Source organism: Ictidomys tridecemlineatus, chromosome 7 (assembly GCF_052094955.1).
Source record: "Ictidomys tridecemlineatus isolate mIctTri1 chromosome 7, mIctTri1.hap1, whole genome shotgun sequence".
NCBI lineage: Eukaryota > Metazoa > Chordata > Mammalia > Rodentia > Sciuridae > Ictidomys > Ictidomys tridecemlineatus.
Window position 1 is genome coordinate 97,588,568 of NC_135483.1, and position 21,810 is coordinate 97,610,377.

The 21,810-nt window shown below is 39.5% G+C and overlaps 1 protein-coding gene and 1 pseudogene across 8 annotated transcripts in view; one reads left to right on the top strand and one right to left on the bottom strand.

Annotated features, from left to right (window-relative positions):
- The window catches only part of C7H2orf76 (chromosome 7 C2orf76 homolog), a 60,876-nt gene that overhangs the window by 12,938 nt on the left and 26,128 nt on the right, over nucleotides 1–21,810 (bottom strand). For 5 of the 8 annotated variants that reach the window (XM_078017244.1, XM_078017247.1, XM_078017243.1 and 2 more), the window contains exons 3-5: nucleotides 20,583–20,652; nucleotides 4,769–4,819; nucleotides 291–328 (exon numbers count right to left, since the gene is read on the bottom strand). In XM_078017244.1, the coding sequence (XP_077873370.1) occupies nucleotides 291–328; nucleotides 4,769–4,819; nucleotides 20,583–20,652 (159 nt within the window). Of the gene's footprint in view, nucleotides 1–290; nucleotides 329–4,768; nucleotides 4,820–18,842; nucleotides 18,988–20,582; nucleotides 20,653–21,810 lie in introns of all 8 variants that reach the window. The other 3 variants (XM_005315919.5, XM_013357252.4, XM_078017248.1) reach the window with 1 other exon arrangement.
- LOC110597528 (dual specificity testis-specific protein kinase 2-like) lies at nucleotides 11,786–17,665 on the top strand (annotated as a pseudogene).

The following is a 21,810-nucleotide window of genomic DNA, read 5'->3' on the forward strand; positions in this document are numbered from 1 at the left end:
ATGCAAAGCAAGCACTCTATTGAGCTATATCCCCAGCCCTGGTATGCTTTATTTTATTAACACTTTTTAAAAGAATCTATGAGCAGGCATATACAGCTTAGTTTTTTTTGTGTTTGTTTGTTTGTTTGTTTGTTTAATTCTCTAATCAGAAAGTAAGGCTATAGAAAGAGTACCTATAAGATAAAAAATGCTATTATAATGGAAAAGACTTACATGCACATTCACTTACTCACCAGTTCAACTAATATGGATTACTGCTAAGTGCCAGATACTGCACAAGTGGAACATACCTTTGATTTATGTGCTTGGTGAATAATCTTCAGTTTATCTGAAAGAAAAAAGCAAATTGTATCCTTACACAGAATATTCTAAGACTTCTTTTGACATTATTAGAGAGACAAATGAGTACCTATGAAATTGAGAAATTCTAAGTTCTTTATAATTTTATGAACACATTTACTTAAAAATCTGTTATAGAGTAAAAGGAAATTTACTTTTGAAAATCATTAAAATTAAAGATAAAATTAAATTTTAAATTAAATTTTAAAATTTAATTTAAATTAAGGGAGCTGAGGGTGTGCGGCTCATTGGTAGAGCACTTGCCCTACATGTAGGAGACCCTGGGCCCCATCCCCAGCACCAGAAAATCACACACACACACACAAAGATAAAAGTACACAGAGAAGCCAAGTGTGGTGCTGTATGCCTCTAATCTCAGTGACTTGGGAGGCTGTGGCAAGAGGATCACAAGTTTGAGGCCAGCCTCAGCAACTTAACAAGATCCCATCTCAAAAAATAAAAAAGCACGGGATGTAGCTCAATGGTAAAGCACCCCTGGGCTTAATCCTTGGTAACAACAACAACAACAAAAAAAAGTACACAGATATTTTAAAGCCTTGGGCTTTGACACACAACTGTGTGTGTGTGTGTGTGTGTGTGTGATTGTGTGTGTGATAACCTGAAGTCACCTCGACTCATTTTTTCCTTTGAACAGAAGACAAGCAAATCACATTACTCTATTTTGTTTTTGAGTCACTAAATTTTAAGATTAGCAGATAATATCAAAAATTACATCTATATAATCTTATCTACAGGTTTAATTTTATGCATTTGTATTTATATATTATCTATAATCATTTATGTATTATATATAATCACATTTATATAGTATATATAATTATATTTATATATTATATATAAAAATAAAGAAAGACAGTAACAAAGGCAGTTTAAAAAACTATTAAGCTCTCAGGAGGTTCAATGATCATGCTGAAAAAGTGTGACCACTCTCAGATTTCTAACATTACCTGGGATCACCGGTAATCTAAGCAGGGCTGTTAATGACTAAAGAACACCAAGATCTGCTTCTTGGTTTTCAAATACTGCACAGGCTTCCATGGTCCAGTATGTTTTATTCAAACCCAATTTCATTCTTTAATCGGTTTATCCTGAGGTCAGGCCACAAGGTCCTTTTGCAACAGGCAATTTCTTCACACTTGGGTAACATTCTAACTCCGAGATAATCAGCCCCTAATTACATAGCAGATGTAGCCATTCAACATGTTTAAATTCCAGAAGTTTCTGATTCTTTACTCAGTTTTATTCAGCCATTTATTGACTAAATTATAACTTTATCTGAATAAGCTCTAAAACTTACACTAAAATTCATTTCTATCAATAATGCTATAACAAGAAATTCCAATAGTGATATGAAATAAAAGGATATTATTTTTTTTAAAGACCTCAATTTAACTATGTTGTCTTAGTGCTGAAGAAAGAATAGGGTACCAATCACCTAGTTAAGACTGGCACTCGACATTACCGATTATTTTAAATAGTCAACTTTTAACTATCCATTGCAATTTTTTAATTGCGATTTTAAACAAGATCTACAGCCTACAACTATATTTTTAAGAAAATAAATAAATTTAACCAAGTAAAATATGCACATCAAGAATGTAAACATGCCACAGATGCTAAAAATAAAATTACAATGGACATAAGAACATAAACAAATGTGACTTTTGGATTATCTATTATTCTGAGTTGCCTATTATATTCTCTTTCTCACTATGAATAGGTAGGTATTGGTTTATTACTTGAGACAAGTTATGTAAAGGTCTGGCGAAACGTCGGAGGGAGAGACCACCCAAGAGACTGTCTCCATGCAATTGGCAAAAGGGGATATTTATTGGGGATCCATTTCAGCGCGCTGGGACTCTGTGCTCATTCAAGAAGGGAGAGCAGCCCAGAGCCCAGAGCAGAGTTCAAGTGGAGCTTAAGTACACTTTTTGGAGAGGGTGGGGGGCTTTGCATACATCAGAACAAATCATCATGAGGCGCGGGAAAATTGAACAACAACCCTGAGTCAGGATTAGTGCATACATTGGCGGGAACAATCAGGCAGGAGTGATTGGTGCTCCTAGGTGGGGTACACATTCAAACTGATTGGTTTAGGTCCTGCAATGCCTACGTGCCAAGCAACTTGGAACCCTTAGCTATTAAACAACCAGAAAGTCAGTGGAAATATTTACTGGGCAGTTCCAGTATTGTCCTAACAGCTACAGGGATTACAGGTTTTGGGGGTAGCAGAGGGACTCTAACAATACCTACTCTTTTACTTTTTAACCCAATCTCTGCACTTTGGAAACTTTAGGATGCCTGGTCTTTTACACTTTAACTCAGGCTCTGTGGCTTAGAATCAGCTTGGAAATTTTACCTTTACAGTTAGAGAAGTCAACAGTAATTTTTTTTATAAAAGAGGCTTAAAGTCTGTTATAATCAAGCTGCAAAACTACAGTTTGACCTTATAAATATTAATCATGTTCTATATATTTTGCTAATAAGCCTTTAAATTTGAAATAACTTTGCTCTAATAGATCCAGCAAACCTACAATAGGAAGTCTACATTTAAAAGAAAGAAAGAGAGAGAAAGAAAGAGAGAAATGCTGTGACTGGATAAGTTCACCTGATTTTTCTCCCCGACAGAAATTGGCAGGACCCAAGAGGAGGACAAGGAAGGAAAAATGACATGCTAGCAAAAGATGTTGTATTAATGTCTCTTTCTTTGTTGAATAATCTCCTTTACTTGTATTAACTTCTTAAAAAATAGACTCAATTTTTTTAGACTTGCTATTAAAAAAACAACATCTGTGGGCATTGTTTTCTTAATGCAAATTCCTTAAGGAAAGGAACCTTACATCATTTGTTTGGGGGACATTTAACAAGTTGGCCCGCGCATAATTTAATTTCACACAGCCTCATGAAACATGCAGGGATTAGCAGCCACATGCTGTACAACATTAATGTGGGCACAAATGCATTACGTCTAGGTAGTAAGGATTTAAAAATAAGTAGCATGAGAGGTTAAATCAATAATAGATGATGATAATGACAATTAAATGGAAGAAGGGTTTCTGAGAAATCTCAGACAGTGGGTGGCCTAGACCACAGCCCTCTGCCCAAGGGCACAGAGACAGTAACTACTTTACACCCTTTCTACTCCCCACCACCCAAAACAGTGTTCTATTCCCAGGGGCCATGCAGCATACTGAGGACAATGACAGGTGAAAAGCAACACTCTAGCCTTCCTGCTCAACACAAAGCAGCAGATTGTTAAAGAGCCAAACTCAAAGAAAGAACCACCTGAAGTCTATCAAAACACTAGTGGTTCTATAATTTCTTCTCTGACAAATGTATTAGCTTTTTCTGTCAATTCACCTGAATATACAGAAACACCAGAATGAAAGGTCGTTAATGAGATGGGATAAGCTAAAAGGTACATTATCTACCCCAATGATGCTTAGCCACTCAGATACTCTGATGCTTTCATTATTTAAAATTTATCTTTTGAAATAACTTGCATGGAACACAGGTTTGCATATAGATACACACACCATGCAAAAAGGGAAACCATATGTAACTATTCTAATTTGAAATGGCATCTGTAGGTTGATTCAAGTTTAAGGTTATATTTCAGGGCATTACACTTCAAAAGCCATGAAAGCTACAATTGAGAAGTTTCATATTTACCTTAATCATGCTTTTTATTCCTTTCTCTTATTCAATATTGAGTATGTAAATTCTTTAGGGCCAATAAATCAAAGTACTTTCCACTCAGTGCCTTCAACTTCTGCTTGACTACCCCTTATGACCTCACAATTAGTCTCTGGATATTAAAATGCAGACGCACGGAGAAGATTGTGATTTCAAAGGACTGTAGGTCACGAGCTGCCCTATTGAATGGGAACAGAATGAAAAGCCACTCCAAAAAAATGATCTAAAGTAATAAAAAATTTATGCTTTAAAATGTCTGCACCAATTAACAGAAATATGCATTAGGTGCACCATAACTTTCAAATACAGTCTTGAATTCTAGTCTGCTGAATACCATATTTATAATGAATAATTACAACCAGCTTTTCACTATACTTTTAAATAACCAGTTACATCATATAAAACTACTACATCATATTTAAATATTAAATTCTTAGTCCTCATTTTTCCTTCTGATTCCCTGCAAACAAACCCATCTTAGATATAGTTTTGCCAAACTTGCTATTCTTCACCTATATAGCACTTCCCTATATAATTACAATAGACCTTAACAACATTCTAGAATTCTTATATTCCTAAATAAACTTCCAAAATGGTTTTTATTTGCAGATAGTAAATTCATTTTTGAAAACCAAATATGAATTGTGTCAACAAAAAACTAATGCCAAATTATATGAATATACATATTTAAAGAAAAAGAAAAATCAGTTACCATATTTATAATTTCTGAATGGTGGTGGAAGGCTGGTCCTCAAAGAGACATCTACAAGAGAAAAAATGTTTTTATTATAAAATATTCAAACAGCACACATAGTCTTTTGGTTCTTTTTGCCTACATCCATAGACTAGGTTACTTTGAAACAACTGACAGAGACAAAAATGGCAGCAAAACATCCATGGACCAAGGAAGACAATGGCACCATCAAAAGCTGCTGAGCAGTTCCTAACAAAACACAGGCACACAGTATTAGAAGAATCAGTACTCTAGCCAACGCAACAGTCTCGATATGCCCTTGAAACCTGTAAAATGAATCTATGAGACAAAGTTGATGTTTGTTTAACATGTGAATCCAAAAACCCCTTGAAGATCTTCGGCCATTACTGGGAACCAATGATCTAGAATAATCTTCATACTCTTATCAAAATTCAGGCAGCCTACAACATGAATTCTCTAACTCATCAAAGAAAACTAAACAAAACAGAATAAATATTATTTTAAAAACATCTCAAATATCACATATGTTACTAATGACACAATCCTTACAGAAGGCAATTTGTAACACATATCAAAATTACATATGTGTATACTCCTTACTCTAGCCCATTTCACTTTTTTAGGAATTGATCATAGAGATAATGACATATATGCAAGAGATCCAACTGCAGCATTATTCTCAGTAGCAAATGTTTAGAAAATTCCAAATGCCCTTCAATGAGATACTCTTTAAATAAATTATAATATGCACAAACAATAAAATATATTTTTTCAACTGTGGGGGAAAAAAAGGAAGGAAGCTCTCTATTAATATAAGATCCTCAAAATATGTCAAGGGTAAAGAGTTGCAAGGAGAACGTTATTTTTAGTAAGCCACGTTTAGTAAGCAGTAAGAAGGTAAAATAAGAATAGTTGTTGGTGTTTGCTTGTATGTGCCTGAGGGGTGGGAGGCCCCTGCACTGGTCAGAGAGGAACAGAAGGAGGAGGCAAAATTTCCATCATAGTTCTTTCTACATTTTGATCTTAAAACCACATAAACGGTTACTTACTGAAGAAAATAAAACAACAAAACCCACCTATCTGAATTCGGAAATGTATTGTTTTATTTTCAAGATGTAACTCATTCTTTTATTCCATAAGTATTTTAAAATTAGTCCCATGATGGGCCCAGGCCCCAGAGCAAACAAAACCAACAAGGAATTTGTGTTTTTTAAGTACCCGTACCTCTTAGAGATGAAATATATACTCAAATTAAAATATACTTTAGTTATTTATGCTATAAGCATTTCAAGTGCCTACCACTAGGCAGTCCAGGTACAGGATAAATAAGCAGTTACCAAGAGAAGTTCCCAGTCATGAAAGTCCTCGTAGCAGCCTGGCCCTGGGCACAGATGATACAATCCCTATGGAAACACCAAAGATGTCCTTCATAGAAACACAAAAACCAATACTAAAATTCACTTGGAATCACAAAAGCCCCCAAATAAAGAAAGTAATCTTGAGCAAAAAGAACAAAACTGGAGACATCACATTCCCTGATTTTTAAATATACCACAAAGCTATGGTAATCCAAAGAGCATGGCACTAGCACAAAAACAGACACATAGACCAATGGAACAAAATAGCCTAGAAATAAATCCAGGCACTTACAACCAACTGATTTTTGAGAAAGGTGCCAAGAATACACATTGGGAAAAGGATAGTCCCTCATAATTGGTGCTGGGAAAACTGGCTATCCATATGCAGAAGATGTTTAAACACAAAACAAAATCCTTCTGAAACATCTTTTAGTTGAATATATTCACAGGACCAGATAGGTAACCATATCACTGGACCCAAATTAGTCTGCTTGCCTCATACAGGCCAAACCAGTCTAGAGATATGGTATTGAGAAAGGAGGAGACTTTATTCTAAAAAAAAATTATTTTAAAATTTGCAGGTCACATGCCTCTCTGGTTGAGACCAGACTTCCCGAGGTTTCTGTAGCTGTTTCTTGTTAGTACAGATGGCCATTGTGAGTTACACATTAATAGACCATCTGCTTCCTGCCACCTATACGTAAGAACGTAGACCGCTTGAAGGCAGTGTTTATATTGGCTCTGTGTTCTGTGACGTTAGTGGTGAGCCATTAAGTTTTAGCAAGCCTCTATCTTCAAAGGCTAACACAACATTCCAATATGGAGGCAATGCTGCTAGGACAAAGTGAGGAAAGCAGGTCAGCAAGAGGGAGCTGCGAGATCTGAGTCGCGAATCCCAGCAGAAAGGGGCGCCGTCTTCCAGTTCTGACTGATCACAGTGCTACAGCCACAGGACCCTATCTGTATCAATGGAAACTCTAAAAGTCTGGGGGAGGGGGGTAGGTGAAATTTCCCAATATTTAAAACACAACAGGCCAGGGCTGGAGATGTAGCTCAGTGGTAGAGTGTTTGCCTGGCTTACATTGGGTTCATTCCCCAGTATCCAAAGGAAACTGCTCTGAAGACAGCATTTGCCTGGCAGACACCTACGAGGGGAAACCTCTGGTTTAGACTTGTCAGAGTGCATAAATACTTCATTTAATCCCTCTTGTTCCTACTCGCTTAAGAATCATGGGCCACAGAAAAGAAGTATTCATTAAACATCAGAAAGGAACAGTAAATCTATTTATGTTCTACCATTCAGAGTCCCTAGATTTGATCATGAAAAGCCCTGAAGAAGGGGGAGAGGTGAAGAGCAAATGGCTGCATGAAACTACTATCATCAGAACTTGAGAGAGGCAATGCCGGGACACACAAGAGCTCCTTTTCTCTTTCTTCCCTTAGACCTCAGCTTCAGTGTCGCCTCCAGAGAGAGGCTTCTCCCAATAACACTGCCTAGAGGAGCGGTATCCTCCCATGTTGTTGCCTTTGTGACTTTTTTTTACAGTTGTAATTTTGTTTTTTTGTTTTTTTTGTTTTGTTTTTTTTTTTTTTAGAATTTTTTTTTTTAATATTTATTTTTTAGTTCTCGGCGGACACAACATCTTTGTTGGTATGTGGTGCTGAGGATCGAACCTGGGCCGCACGCATGCCGGGCGAGCGCGCTACCGCTTGAGCCACATCCCCAGCCCTACAGTTGTAATTTTGTCTACTTACCTATCGTTGTCTCTATTCTCTACTAATTCTAAATTCTCAAAACCTAGAACAGTGTCCAACACAGAACAGATTAACAAATACTGATCCCGTGAAGGCAAGGACTACAGTTTTTTCTCTTCATCATGCTGTCATGACCTCAAATATTGCCCGGCACATCACATGCAATCAGAAATACTCATGAACAAATTAATATAATTTAATCACTTCAACTGAAAATTGAGAGCACAAGGTCCCAAGAAGGTAAGTGGTCAGCCACACTGTCTAGGACAGGGAGAAAAAGCAAATAAGCTCGGACAGTTATCAGGAGGAATACAAACAATAATAAATGCTGGAGAGGATGTGGAGAAAAAAGAACGCTTTTACACTGTTGGTGGTATAATTAGTATAACCACTATGGAAAGCAGTATGGAGGTTCCTCAAAAGACTAGGCATGGAACCACCACATGAGCCAGCTACACTACTTCTAGGTGTTTATCGTAAAGAATTAAAGTCAGCAAGGCTATAGTGATTCATGTACACCTATGGTTATAGCAGCACAATTCACTATAGCCAAACTTGTGGAACCGGCCTACATGTCCATCAATGGAAACGGTATATATATACAACAGCATTCTTCCCAGCCATAAAGAAAATAAAATTATGTCTTTTGCAGGAAAATGAATGGAACTTGAGACTATTATGTTAAGTGAAATAAGCCAAAAAAGATCATGGATTGTATGTTTTCTCTCAAATGTGGAAGTTAGTGAGGAAAAAGAAAGGTGAGGGGGGCGGGAATCTCATGAAAATCAAAGGAGCTTATTAGAATAGAAGAAAGGGGTTTGGTAGGAAGGGGAGTGACATTGGCCAAATTATACTGTCACATTTTGTGCATGTATGGATATGTAACAACCAATCCCACCATTAAGCACAACTGTAATGCACCAGTAAAAAATGGTGAAAAACCCCAGATAAACCTGGAGTATCGTGTCCTACCAGAAAGGAAGGATATGGTGCACACATGCACACACACAGCATATGTCAAATGGGTGGTATATGTCAGAACAGCACAGGAGCCAACTGAAAGAACTCCCAATGGCCAAAACTAGAGCAAGCCAAGCATATTAAAAAATGAACAGCAAATAAAATCCTCCATGCAGAAGAATTATGTAGATGTCCCACCCTAAAGGAAGGAAGCAAAACCTTTCACTCTTTAACTGTGGACTATGCACATGATTTGCTTTGCTTCTGAAGAGCATGGTATAAAGTAGGAGGGGTGGGGGGAACTACTGTGGCAAAATCTAGCACTCCTTCAGCCAGGAGATCAAGGGCAACATCGCCAACCACAAGTCATGTGGAAGTACACACCCTTGTTCCTAGGCTCAAGAGCAATTTAAATGAAATGTATGTGCTCTGATAAGTCTAAAGCCACACTTATCTTTCTTATCTTACTCTTAAAAACAGACAACTCCATCATAATCAGGAGACAAACATAAAAAAATATTCCAACTGAAGGAGCATCCTACAACATACCTGACCAGTACTCCTCAAAATTGTCAAAAAATCATCAAAAACAAGGGAAGTCTGAGTAAATGTCACAGCCAAGAAGAACCTAAGGAGTCATGAAAATCAAATGGAATATGCGATTCTGCAACGGAAAAAAGAACGTTAGGTAAAAACTAAAGAAATCCAAATAAACTATGGACTTTAGCTAATGATAATATGTCAATATTGGTTCATTAACTGGAGCAAACAGCATACTAACATAACTGTTAATAATAGAGGAAACTGGGAGGCATAAGACAGGAAGAAATATGAAAGGTAAAAAAGTAAAAAGAAAATCAAACCATTTAGCACTTCCCCAGTAGAACAGACAGCTTTACAAAGCAACAAGCCACAGGAGGGAGAGGATGACAGAGAGCAATGGAAGCCAGAGGGCTGGACAGCTCCTCGGGGCACTCTTCTTTTTTCATGGGTGAGATGACTTGACATTCAGAAGTAAGACCTGAAGCGTGACAAAGCACTGAAATACTTCCAAATCAAAGAACAATGAAAACGTCTTCTAGCTAGATAAATGTTTTGTATACTATTCTGAATCTAGAAAATTAGTCATCTTTTCAAGGTAATATATTATGGTACCTCTGTAATCAAAATATCTGATTCATCTATTCCTTCTTTGTCAACAATAGGTTTATTAATTTACTTATTATACTTATCTAAATACAGCCTATATGTTTATATTTACTTATAAATACACACACTTATTGTATTTATACAACTCCATGTTTAATGGCCTGATGCTTTTAAGTCCAGTGGTTCTCAATAGAGAGTCAATCAAATTTAACCAGCACTCCTTGGCTGCAGGGCAAATACAGACAGACTGTGGCAGTTAACTAGGTTAAGCCACAGATGACAGAAGGGACTAGGGTAAGCAAAGAACAGGGAGAAAAATGAGTGAGGCTTCCTAAATAACCCCAAAAGATCACTCATCATAGTGACCATTTCTGTCTGTGGGCAAAATTCACTATGCCACAGTGTCAAACCAACCTTCCATCTTTCAGTATTCAAAATCCTGGATCAAGATTAACAAAATTCAAAGACACTTTTGACACCAAGTAAATCTACTTATTTCAAAGATCCTACTTAAGCAAGTGACACACAAGAGAATACAGAGGCAATTTGGGATAGTGCTTAAGAGCACATATTTCATAATTAAACTGCCTGGGCTGATTTGCAGCTTTGCCTTTCACTAGCCACATAATCTCAGGCCAGTTTCTTGGTCTTTCTGTTCCTCAGTTTCTTCATAGATAAAATAGGGATAATGACAATTCTTACTCTAAAGGGACACTGTGAGGATGAATGAGAAAACCCTGGTAAAATTCTTGGCCCAGTACCTGACCCAGCAGTGTTAGCTATCATTTTACAGTTTCCAAAATGTCTCACTGTCAATCCATTTGTTTCTAGTTATGTGCACAATTCATCAAATGCAAATATGTGGCCTGCCAACTTTTCTGAATTCCACAGGACCTCAAATCAGATGACAGAAATAAGCTTGGGCACAGACCTTACAGCTTAAGAATCTGTACCCCAAAAGTTGGCCTTTGACAGTCAGTGGAATACACTTCCTCAGGTGCACAACGGAAAAAGCAGTGGTTACACTCCTGCTCACTCAGGTGAAAGACCTAAGCGGCAGGCCTGAGCATCCAGTGGGCTGGGTACCACGGCTCTGCTGGGGAGGCGTTCTGTGGCCCCTCCCAGCAGGTGGGGGCTCCACAACTTCCCCCAAAACCTTGCAGCAGCTTGGAAATTACATTTTCTTCTCAAGGATTTCAAGAGGAACCTATTCTGCCTGTACCAAGAACATCACAGCACTTGCTGTATCAATATCTAGAAACATCGTAACTCTCAGTACTTGGAAAGATTATGAAACAAAAAGGTAAGGACTTGTTTTTAGTTCAAAACCTGAACATGTTGGGTGAAGAACTCTCAAAAGCAGCACGCTTTGTAATCGACTTGTGGGGGACCAGAACATGCCACCTCAAAATGTGCCTCTCTGGCATAAGGATCGTTTTGAGCTATAGGCTCAATTAAGAAGCAGATGCAAAAATGCTCTCTGCTTTTCCTCAATTTATCTAAAAGTAGGATTTACAGATTTACAAAGGCGAAGGATATCCCTCTTTCCCTCTCTACTAGGGAGAACAAAGGGCAGCTACTGAAGACAACTTTAACCCTTACTAGTCTGCAGATGGCACTAGACGGGATCCACATTAGAAAACTAGCTTTAACCTGCTCCCTCCCCAAAGCTGCCACCCCCAAGGATTCAAAGTCCTTTTTATTTGTGTCACTTCTTTAAAAACTTAACTCTTCTTTGATGAAGATGCTATATGAGCTAGAATTCAAAGCCTTCTCTTTCAGAATGACTCACTCCTTGGGCATCTGCAGTGCATGTATGAAATCTACTTTTTAATAAACTTTTGCTTATTAATCTGTATTTTGTTAAAAGTATCCTTTCCATCTAAGAATTTACGAGGGTTGAGAAAAAATTATTTTTTCTCCCCTACAACATTACCTCTTAGTAACAACTGTTGATTCTCTCCTAAGAACACGGCAAAAACATTTACATTCTCTATGTAAGTCAGTAAAGTTGTCTTATAAGTAATTATGTCCTTTCTATAAAATCCTTTAAAAATCACTACAAAGTAGACCTGTTCTGCAACCCAGGTCTGTTTACTCACCATTATAAAAGGACTCAACAAATCATGGACAGGCTTCTGAAGGGCAAGAAGAAAGATGTATGCAGAATGCCAGCAAAACAGGCAGCACCCTAGGGAAAGACCCATCTTAGCCTAAGTTTCAAGCTCCTTCCATCCTTGGGCCTGGAGGAAAGAAGGGGGCTCAGGTCAGGGAAGGGCTGATGACTGAAGACTTCAAGGTACCATTGCCATGGATGGATGGAACTGGACACTGTAACACCTGGCAGTTGGAACATACCTAACCACAGGGTCATGATGCCCTGCAAATCTTAAAACATTTTGCTTTTATCTCGGTATCTTCAGCTTGAAGTGGGAGGAAAAAGATTAGGTAAATTTAGGGTAAAAATCAATCTTGTACTACCAGTTCCATACAAATGTTCCCTAAATGACTAACCTGTCTGCAGGCAGGGTTGAACAGAAATCTGGGTTAAGGCAGCAAAGAGGACAAAGACAACATGAAGCAGAGATTCCAAGCTTTTCATTCTGTTTTTGTTCCCCACTGGACGCCCGCTCAAGCCCAAGGGAAGAGTCACTGCTTTCAGCAAAAAAAGCCGCCTTTTCAGGGTGTGTTGGCACACGCCTGCATCCTAGCAGCTCGGGAGGCTAAGGCAGGAGGATCGCAAGTTCAAAGCCAGCCTCAGCAAAAGTGAGGCACTAAGCAACTCAATGAGACCCTGTCTCTAAGTAAAAAAAAAATAAAAAAGGCTTAGGATGTGATTCAGTGGTTAAGCACCCCTGGGTATAATCCCTGGTACAAAAAAAAAGCAACCTTCAAGTCCCTGAAAGTGATGTAGACAACCATATCTCATAATCCACACATCCAGAGGTGTCATCCACATCTACTACTAGTGGGGTCTACTAATATATTGCTCAGGTGCATGAACTCCATTTAAACTTATTTGAGTTTTAAAGTCAAATAAAACCAAGTGAAACCAGGGGGGCTTATTTAGGTTTTCTTTCTGTTACAGATCAATCTAATCTTCTTTCTTTTATTTATGATTAAATAAAAGAGGTAGGGGACATACAAAGCTCTTCCTTGCTGTAGATAGCCAATTAGTATATGTAAAAGGAAGGTTGAAATTGAAAAACTCACCAGCTGTCAATTACCATCATGATGATTAAGTCATGCAAGAATCATCAAAGAAAGCCAACATGGCAGATGAAAGTTTGAGAAGTAATAGGATATTCATCTGGTCTCAGGCTACTTCCCTACAAGTTACTTTTCAATGACAATTACAGTGAAAAAACCTGGCAGACACCAACTTAACCAACTCGTTGGTGACCACTGCCTGATCAGTGGTACTCATCCTGGTGTGACACCCCGAGAAGACTTCTCTGCTCTTCCTGCTGAAAGGTTTTATAAACTATGGAAAAGATTAGATACCCAACTGCAGAGTGTGCTGAAGTGCCACAGTCTGGTTGGGCACAAAATCATGAGCCACTCAAGCAGGAACAAACTTTATTTCCAAAACTTCCTCGAACGCTGTGCACCCAGCCTTCTCCCGGGCCACACCACACCAACCGGAAACCCCTCCTCCAGAAATCCCTCCTACCACACTTCCCCAACCAATGGGAACTCTCGGGGAGTCCTTTGAGAGCTCCAAAGTAGCAGACTTAGGCGGAGAGCAGGGGTCTAATATCCAATTGAATGCACATCTTAACATAATCATTATCATCTCAATGGCTTGCTGGCTTCACCTTTCAACCAAAAATGCCATGCGTCATTCCTACTGGCTATGGCTCTTAGCACTGAAGAATAGCCTGTGCTGTACAAAACTGTCCAAGTGATGAAACACAAGGAAGACTCCAGAAGTATTCTGAATCAAAGGAACTGAATGCAATGTATGACCTTTGTCACACAAGACCCTATTGAGACAAATGAAATCTCAACAAGGCCTGGAGATCAAAGAGTACCGGCTCAATATCAAGTTCCTCAGTTTGATCACTGTACTGTGGTAACATAAGAGAAAGGGAATTCCTTGTTTAGGAAATACATAGTGAAATATTGAGGGGTAAGGGGGAATTATGTCAGCAGTGTACTTCTACATGGTTGTCATGGTTTGGACATGAGGTATCTTAGCAGCTCTTGTGCTATTACAGAAATGTTCAGACGTCAAATGATTAGATTATGAGATTTGTCACCTATAGAGTGGATTAATCCACTTGGTGGATTAATAATTAATCCACTTGGTAGATTAATAATTTGAAAGAACTACTTTGATGGATGGTAACTGTGGGCAGGTGGGTTGTGGCTAGAGAAGGTGGGTCACTGTGGGCATATCCCCAAAGACGGTAACTTATTGTCTGGCCCCTTCCTCCCTCTTTCTCACTGTCTGTTTTATAGCTGCCAGAAGCTGAGCAGCCTTCCTCCACGATCCTCTTCCACCATGATGTCCTGCCTCCATTTAGTTGTCCATGAACTAAAAACTCTGAAACCGTGAGCCAAAATAAAGTTTTCCTTTTCTAAGTTGTTCATGTCAGGAAAATCTAACTAATACAATGATTAAGAAAAAAAAAAAAAGGAATCGGATTGGTAAGGAGGGTGAGAGAATAAGGAGAAAAGGAAAAAGAAGTAGAGTTAAAAAAACACTGTAACCCTGTTGTATATAACCTATATTAACAGTATTGTATTCTGCATCAAGAGCAGCCAGGGCTGCTCTGCCCTGTTCTTGCAATTTTTTTGTGAATCTGAAATCATATCAAATTAAAGAAACTAAGGTGCATATAAAGTGATACTTTGTCAACCCTAGGAACCATACAGTGAGGTGTATCCATTGCACTATATATTAATGATGTTTCAGTTAAAATAATAAAAGCTTATGCTAGCTGTTTTATCAAATGTTGATGATTCAATAGTGAAAATCAGAGGTGAGAAACCCATCAAAGACCTATCAAAATGAAAACTAATTTTATGCCAATTTGAAGTTCAAAATGATAAACCACTACCATCAGAATGATCACCATTTCTGTGACTTAAATGACTGACAGCGGCATGATCTGGCTGTACAGGCCTCTGCTACCTTCCTGCCACCCTCCCCAACTTGGCCCTGTGTGCTCAGCTGGGTAACAATTACCCACACTGCCCTTCCTTGTTAATCAACCTCCAGACTCATAAGTCCATTGTAAGAAAACAGATCTTGGGAGAGCTCAGTGGAGCTTCCAGCTGCCCTATGAGTCTCGCTTTTTGGGTCATCCTGGTCACACCAAATAGGTGCAGGTAGATGCCCTGACTGCGGGGCCATGGCTGTAGCCTTCTTGTCCTCTGCTACTAGTTTAGCTGAATCGCCCGCAACTGCGCAAAGGACCCCCACTGCCTCTGTGGGCTTAGCCGCTGCCAAAACAGAGTTTTGAGGACTACTATGCTCAGTCTTAGACGCTGCCTCCCCCTCCTGCCCTTGCAGGTACCCTTCGGATGCTCAGTCTGCCTCAGTGGAAGAGAAGTAAAATTCAATAAATACTATGTATGGAGTTCTTTCTTAATAAAAGAAAGTGATTATTGAGACTATGGATCGGAGCAAATGGAATTCAATTGCAGGATTTCCCCAACGTTGTGGAGAAACGTCTTGAAGAGTTTGAAGGTGGTGGTGGAGGGGATGGAAACATGACTCAGGTGGGAAGAGTTTGGCCATCCTCATACAGAGCTCTTATAAGTGCCATTTCCAGACTGACTCGTTTGGATGACTTCACCTGTAACAAAATAGGGGCTGGTTTCTTTTCTGAAGTGTTCAAGGTGCGCCACCAAGCTTCTTCTGGTCAGGTGATGGCTCTCAAGATGAACACATTAAGCAGTAACCGGGCAAATATGCTGAAAGAAGTACAACTCATGAATAGACTTTCCCACCCCAACATTCTTAGGTATTTGGATATATGTGTACATGAAGGAAAGTTGCATGCACTTACAAAGTATATCAATTCTGGGAACCTGAAACAGTTGCTAGATAGTAACTTGCATTTGCCCTGGACTGTGAGGATGAAACTGGCCTATGACATAGCAGTGGGCCTCAGCTACCTTCACTTCAAAGGCATTTTCCATCGGGACCTCACATCAAATAACTCCCTGATAAAGAGAGATGAGAATGGTTATTCTGTAGTAGTGGCTGACTTTGGCCTATCTGAGAAGATTCCTGATGCCAGCATGGGAAATGAGAAGCTGACTATGGTGGGCTCACCCTTCTGGATGGCACCTGAGGTTCTCTGAGATGAGCCCTATAATGAGAAGGCAGACGTGTTCTCTTATGGTATCATCCTCTGCGAAATCATCGCCAGCATCCAGGCTGATCCAGACTATCTTCCCCGCACAGAGATGGACCCCAAACTGCATCCATCTTTTATGAGATTGAGAAGACCCTGGAGGAAATTATGAAGCGCCTACAGGAAGAAGAGCTGGAGAGGGACAAGAAGCTGCAACCCACAGCAAAGGGACCCTTAGAGAAAGTGCCTTCAGGAAAGAGGCTGAACTCACTGGACGACAAGATCCCCCACAAGTCACCACATCTAAGACGTACTATTTGGCTGTCTCGAAGCCAGTCAGACATCTTTTCTCGTAAACCCCCAGGTACAGTGAGTGTCTTGGACCCCTCTACCAGCCACCAAGAGATGATGCTACCTGTACCCTCAAAGTCAACCCTTTCAGTGCTCGTCAGGACCTCAAGGGCTGCAAGTTCAAGCTCTTTGACCTACCCAGCAAATCTGTGATCTCCCTGGTATTTGACCTGGATGCACCAGTGCTGAGAGCCATTGCCAAGTAGGAATAACACATGGCAATTTCTTTGTCAGCCTACCCCATGTTGCTTAGAGGGCAGTGACTTTGCATGAAAGGTGACCTTGCTCAAGAACAAGGGCGGATTCGGGTTTAGGGTGGATCAGGGTTTAGGGCAGATGGGGTTTAGGGCGGTTCCAGGTTTAAGGTGATTCCTGCTGGGAATAGGGCGTATCCTGCTGCCTCAGGAGCCTTGAGTTCCCATGGAGTTCTCCCAGCATTCTGAGAGTATTTTGGGATTCAGAGCCCTGTGGAGAGTGTGGATTTTCCCCAGAACATGCGTGTAGAGTGCCGGTGAGAGTTCGGGAATAAAGAATTGCTGTTTGAATCTACAAGGCTGTGAGTAGCTCGTGATTTTGTGCCCAGCCAGACTGCGGCACACCAGGGTCTAGAACTACACCCCTAGCTGACTGGCAGGAGCCCTTGGCCCCACCTGCTTGCCGATGGTGTTCTTTGCCCGGTTCACCAGAGTTCTTACATCAGGAGGCCTGTCCATTTTTGTGCCATGAAGAATCACTATCTGATGGGCCCCCGCCACGACTCAGTAGTCTCAAGTACAGGGTAATAGAGATCCCACTATTCGGGGCCAGCTGCTGCAGTCCATGAGGCCATGGACTGCTATACTCTCCAGGAAAAAAAAGGTGTGGGGCCCAAGCCCCAGGAGATAAGCCCATGTTGCAGAAGTGTCTCCAAGGAAATGGAGATAGAAGAAGGCAAGCCAAGAAACTTGGCTGCAGTCCCCTAATCTATCTCAGGCATAGGACTGCAAGTCCAGGGAGAATAGGATGGGTAAGGAGGTTTAGTCCCTGTCTTACCTTGGGGATGGACCTCCACCTGAAACCATAGGGACCCCTTGGTGCACATCCTCCACTCTTCTCTGGGGCCTGGAGAGCAGATCAAGCCAGGCTAAACTTTTGGGTTCCTATTTACCCAATGGCTGCATGAAAGGGAAGGCCTCAGTGAGAGGCCTTCCTAGTTAGGGCTAACTGGTGATGTTAAGCAAGGAGCTCTAGTTCCTACCTGATCCAAGTACACTTCCCCAGACAGGACCAGAGAACTCTTAGTTCTAGGTTGAGCTGGCAGGCGGTATTACCCTGGTTCTTCTACCATCCCAAATCTATGTTGCCTTTTTGGGGGGCATATAAGCTACTGGATGGAACTTGGAGCTGACCAGGAAGTGATAAAGGGCTGAAGACTGGGGTGCTTCTTGCACTTGAATAATTGCTGTTTGTACTTACTGCATGGTCAGACCACATCACTACGTTTCTATGCAAGGGGAGGGCAAGGCAGCGTGGTGGTCATGGCTCTTAGCTAATCCATTAAAAGAACTTTTCCAGTTGATTAATCTATTTTCATATTTATAAAGGAGTCTTAATGTTCTGCCTCATTAAGACTTTCAACCTTGTGGTTGGGAGTGGGGCTGGTTTTGTAGGCCCTAGGGCCTGCTCTATGTCAGCAACAGGTGATAAACACCCAATTGGTTAAATGGTTTATACTTGGACTGATTTTTTTTTTCCCTTCCTGCTTTAGCTGGAGCTTCAGGAACAGTCTGTCCTTACAGAGCCACAATAAGAAATAATTAAAGAATAAAGTTGGTCAAATATTTTCATAACTCGTTTCTGTTGATTTTTTTGTAAAACTCTCCCAAGACACTTTCAGATTTAAAAATAAAGTTGGTGTTGCAGGTGAAAAAAAAAAAGAAGAAAGAAAGAAAGAAAAGAAAACACAGATCTTATTTTTTTTTTTTAAGTCAAGCAACAATCTGTGGTGAGGACACACACGTAGCTTATTAAGAAATCTTGGGGCAGGCTGATGCCAAGGCTCAGAACAGGAGCCAGCCTAGCACCTGGCTCAGAACCTAGATTAATATCTTCCAATTACCTCTGTGTTTTAAAAAGATTACCATTAACATCACAGCCAGCTATATTTTCAAACCACCAGTAAAACAAAATGACTTTACTGTCTCATACCTTGCTTTAGAAATACTATAAAGTCCCTTACGGTTTGATCCAAATTAACTCCATGATACACTACGGACTTGAAATTTCGGTGCTCAAATGAACGAATGAGGCGCACTGTAATGGTCACTTCCTCAGCAGCCATGTGAAGAAATTCCTGTGGCAAGAGGCAACAGAACAATCCAAATGAAATCAACTCACAGTATCTATGACTGACCAGTCCACATTGCCGTCATCAGCTCTCTGGCACACGGCCCACCTATCCCATGCTGTATGGTTATTGACTGGGTTCCCAAATAGAGCCAGATTGCGGGGCACACAGAAGGGGCCTGAGGTTGTGCCCACCCACCACTATGGGTGGTCCCATACAGCTCTATCACTGCCTTCTGACAGGACACAGAAGATGAGCATGGTATACAGGGAGAACCAAGACAGTCCTATGCAGACACTTGATAGTTCTAGATTTTTTGTGCCAATGGTCTCCTTGATTGAGATTAAAGTACATTTTATTAGAGTCAACTATCAACACATGCTTCCAAATATCAGGACTGATCCACATTTATACCATGGTATCACCCATCTTTCATAATATTGAAACTGAGTATGTATATTTCATCCTAAAACTATATACTAATCCTATGTGCTAGGTGTTAATGACATCTAATTTTGTCATCAAATCATAAGATATACCCATTTAAAAGATGAAGAGGCAGATACTCAGATTACATAAATAGTTGAAGGTCATATAGTGATAAATAATAGAGCTGTGTGTGATTCAAGCATCAATCCAAAGTACATGCTTTTTAAAAATATACAATCAAGAAACCACCCCAAATTATGTCTTCCAAAAAAATGTGCAAAACTGCCAATATTTCAAGGATAATATGGTATAGTTCTATCTATCTATGCTACTTTCAAATTTGCACATCACTTTCAACCATTATATACAATAAGTCCAGTCATCCCTTGGTGTCCTCAGGGGACTGATTCCAAGACTCTTTGCCCCCCATGGATCCCAAAATGTCAAGATACTGAAGTCCCTTATATAAAATGACATATTATTTGCATATTATACTGTATACTTTAAGTCATCTCTAAATTATTTATAGTGTCTAATACAACATAAATGCTATGTAAACAGTTGTTGTGTTGTATTGTTTGGGGAATAATGACACTGAAAATAAAGTCTACATAGTTGGGCACAGAGGGGATTGCCCATAATCCCAGCTATTTGGGAGGCTGAGGCAGGAGGATTTCAAGTTTGGGGACAGCCTTAACAACTTAGTGAGACAAAAAATAAAAACAGAAAATAAAAAAATAAAAAGGAGTGGGGATGGAGCTCAGTGATAGAGAATTTACCTAGCATATGGAAGGCCCTGGGTTCTATCCCCAGTTCTGGGGGGAAAAAAAAAAAGTCTGCATATTCAGTACAGATGCATTTTTTTCCCAAATGTTTTCTATCTGGGGTTGATTAAAGCCACGGATGTAGACCCACAGATATGGAGGAAAAACATAATACGATGAAATATCTATATTATTAATAAACACAAGAAGAAAAGGTCAACCTCAACAATAATCAAGAAGATTCAAAACAATAAGATATCACTCAATGGCACATTAATCTTCAACAATACCTAGTGTTGGTAAGGGTATAGAACAATGAGAGACCTAATTGGCAAAGGTGGAGATCTTAATGGGTACTACCCTTGGTGACAACCTGACAATGTTTAGCAAACGTGGAAATACACATACCTTTTAATTCAGCAATTTCATTCATAGAAAAGTACTGTAGGGAATCTCTCACATATAAGCACAGGGAGACCTGTAAGACAGCATTGACAACAGCATGTTTTATTAAGTGCAAAAACTGGAAACAACTACCTGTCCATCAGGAGAAGAATGTATAAGTAAATGATGACATGCTTATAGATCATAATATTACCAGCAGTAAAATGAACAGACTAGAACTACACATGTCAACATGGGTGGATCTCAAAAATATCATATTGAATGAAAAAAAGCAAACTGCAGAACAATTAGCTTATACTATCATTTACAAGGTCCAAAAATGGTTATTATGTTTTAAAATAGAGGCAGAAGAAGAATCAGGCACTTGAAGAGCAGTACAGAGGGACTTCAGTTATACTGGTAAAATTCTATGCCTTCAATAATATGTTAGATATAAGGATAAGATATTATCTTTATGCCTTTCAGTGTTTCTCACATATTTTATAACATACACAAACAAGCCAATTGATTTGCCTGGAAAGTTTCTCTGAATCACAGAATGCTACTTTTCTAAGTAAGAGAGAATATATGTGTGTGTGTGTGTGTGTGTGTGTGTGTGTGTGTGTGTGTGTGTGTGTGTGTGTGTGAGAGAGAGAGAGAAAAGCAAAGGGTTCTGCTGTTTGAATGAATTTTAAAACTCTGTAATTATAATTAGCATATTATTTATAATTGAGTAGTTTTAAAGGATATGAAAATAGACTTCCCCCTAAAATAATGACTCACCTTATAATCTTGTCTTGTCGTTAATAACCTTAACAAATCTTTTGATAATTCCAATATTTATATTATTCTTATTAATCCTAGTTTATAATACTCCCCAGAAAACTGATCCTAGAATCTACCAAATAATAGCAGTTCAGTAAACATCTACAAAATAGTTTAAAACATAATGAGGTAGAGCATTTGTCTAGTACTTGCAGAACATAATACTTAATGAAGAATAGTTCTTGAGAATGAGATGGTGTATTATTAAAGTCTTCTGTGTTTTAGAAGCAGTGCCTTCAAGTTTGCTGAAACTATAACCACTTCTCTCTCTGCTCACCCCTCCAAACAACAAAAGTCCTCCAAAATGCAGGCGCATATGTACATCTGCACACACTCACAATGGCAGGAGTCTGTAATGTAATCTGAGACCTCGATGAGTTGAAGCCTCGAAGATTTAACTTCACTATCAATTCACCTCCTATCTGCA